Below are 1,041 nucleotides of genomic sequence, written 5' to 3' on the forward strand. Positions count from 1 at the left end.
TTAAACACAGCAAGAACCCCCGAATCATTTAAGATTGGACGGCATGTGGCATTCTCAGCGGGTGGACGATGGGAGTTACAGTTCCTCTGCAGAGGACCATTGCCTGGTGAGCCCCTATGGATCCCCGGCACCCAGCCTGTCACACGTCATAGGCCTGTAGCAGTGAAAACCAGGGACATAGCGCTCCGGCGCCAGCTCCTATCCGCAGCTTCTTACGGGGAATCTCATCCTCCCCCCTCCCAAGTGGTCACCATACGTTCCCAGGTACTCCCGAGCCCCATTTTAGCTACTTTTTTCCATTTCTCCCCGGCTCTCACCTCATGGCCGCTGCTCTGCTCTAGCTCAAAAAGGAAAGGAAGTAGTTGCGACGCTACCAATATCATAAGGGGTGCTTCCACCGTCAGGAGGGAAGGAGCTAACTTCAACAGAGCAACGTTAAAACCTCTAAGCTCACGAGTGCGAACACAAGACACCCTATTTCAGAATAAAATAGCTAAAAAATAAAGTTGAGCTGAAAAGAGGGTAGAAAATCTCACGATCTTTATAAAATAGACGCCCCCGTTTAAGTAAAATGGTTTGACCGAGCATGCGCACTGCAATTCTGGAAGCAAACACATGTGGGAGGAGTAAAGAAAAACATAAAATGGCGACTGGACTTGGGGAAGTGTGAGGGGTGGGATTTTATATGACGTAGGCGGGAGTACGGTACGAAGTGACGTTGCTGGAAGACCGTATCATTTTACAGTATATAATAGGTTCAGAATGCTGTCATGTGTTTAATAGCAATTCATACAGTCAAAGCTTGCCATTTTGGACGGCTAATTCAGAAATGTGTGTTTTATTTAAAGGATTTGTAACCTGTTAAAGCGTAGTTTAATGCGCTACAGGGCGCTAACCTATCCACGCTTCCCTTTCTCATAGGGTTCTTTAGGCCATTTTCAAAGGCAGAAGATGTCAAAAGCAGATACTTAAAAAGCTATTGCATAAGCTCAGCCAGCCACTAAAGATAGCCTGCACGGGACGTTAACAAAGCCAAGGTGT

At 46.8% G+C, this 1,041-nt stretch overlaps 1 protein-coding gene across 1 annotated transcript in view; it reads right to left on the reverse strand.

Moving 5' to 3' along the window:
- The window catches only part of RPL19 (ribosomal protein L19), a 9,205-nt gene extending 8,809 nt beyond the window's left edge, over positions 1-396 (reverse strand). Inside the window, exon 1 of the mRNA XM_018561059.1 lies at positions 318-396. Coding sequence (XP_018416561.1) covers positions 318-322 — 5 coding nt within the window. The 5' untranslated portion in view covers positions 323-396. The remainder of the gene's footprint in view (positions 1-317) is intronic.
- Positions 397-1,041: the final 645 nt, after the last annotated feature.

The sequence above is a fragment of the Nanorana parkeri genome, unplaced genomic scaffold (assembly GCF_000935625.1).
Source record: "Nanorana parkeri isolate BGI_ZX_2015 unplaced genomic scaffold, ASM93562v1 scaffold497, whole genome shotgun sequence".
Taxonomy (NCBI): Eukaryota; Metazoa; Chordata; class Amphibia; order Anura; family Dicroglossidae; genus Nanorana; species Nanorana parkeri.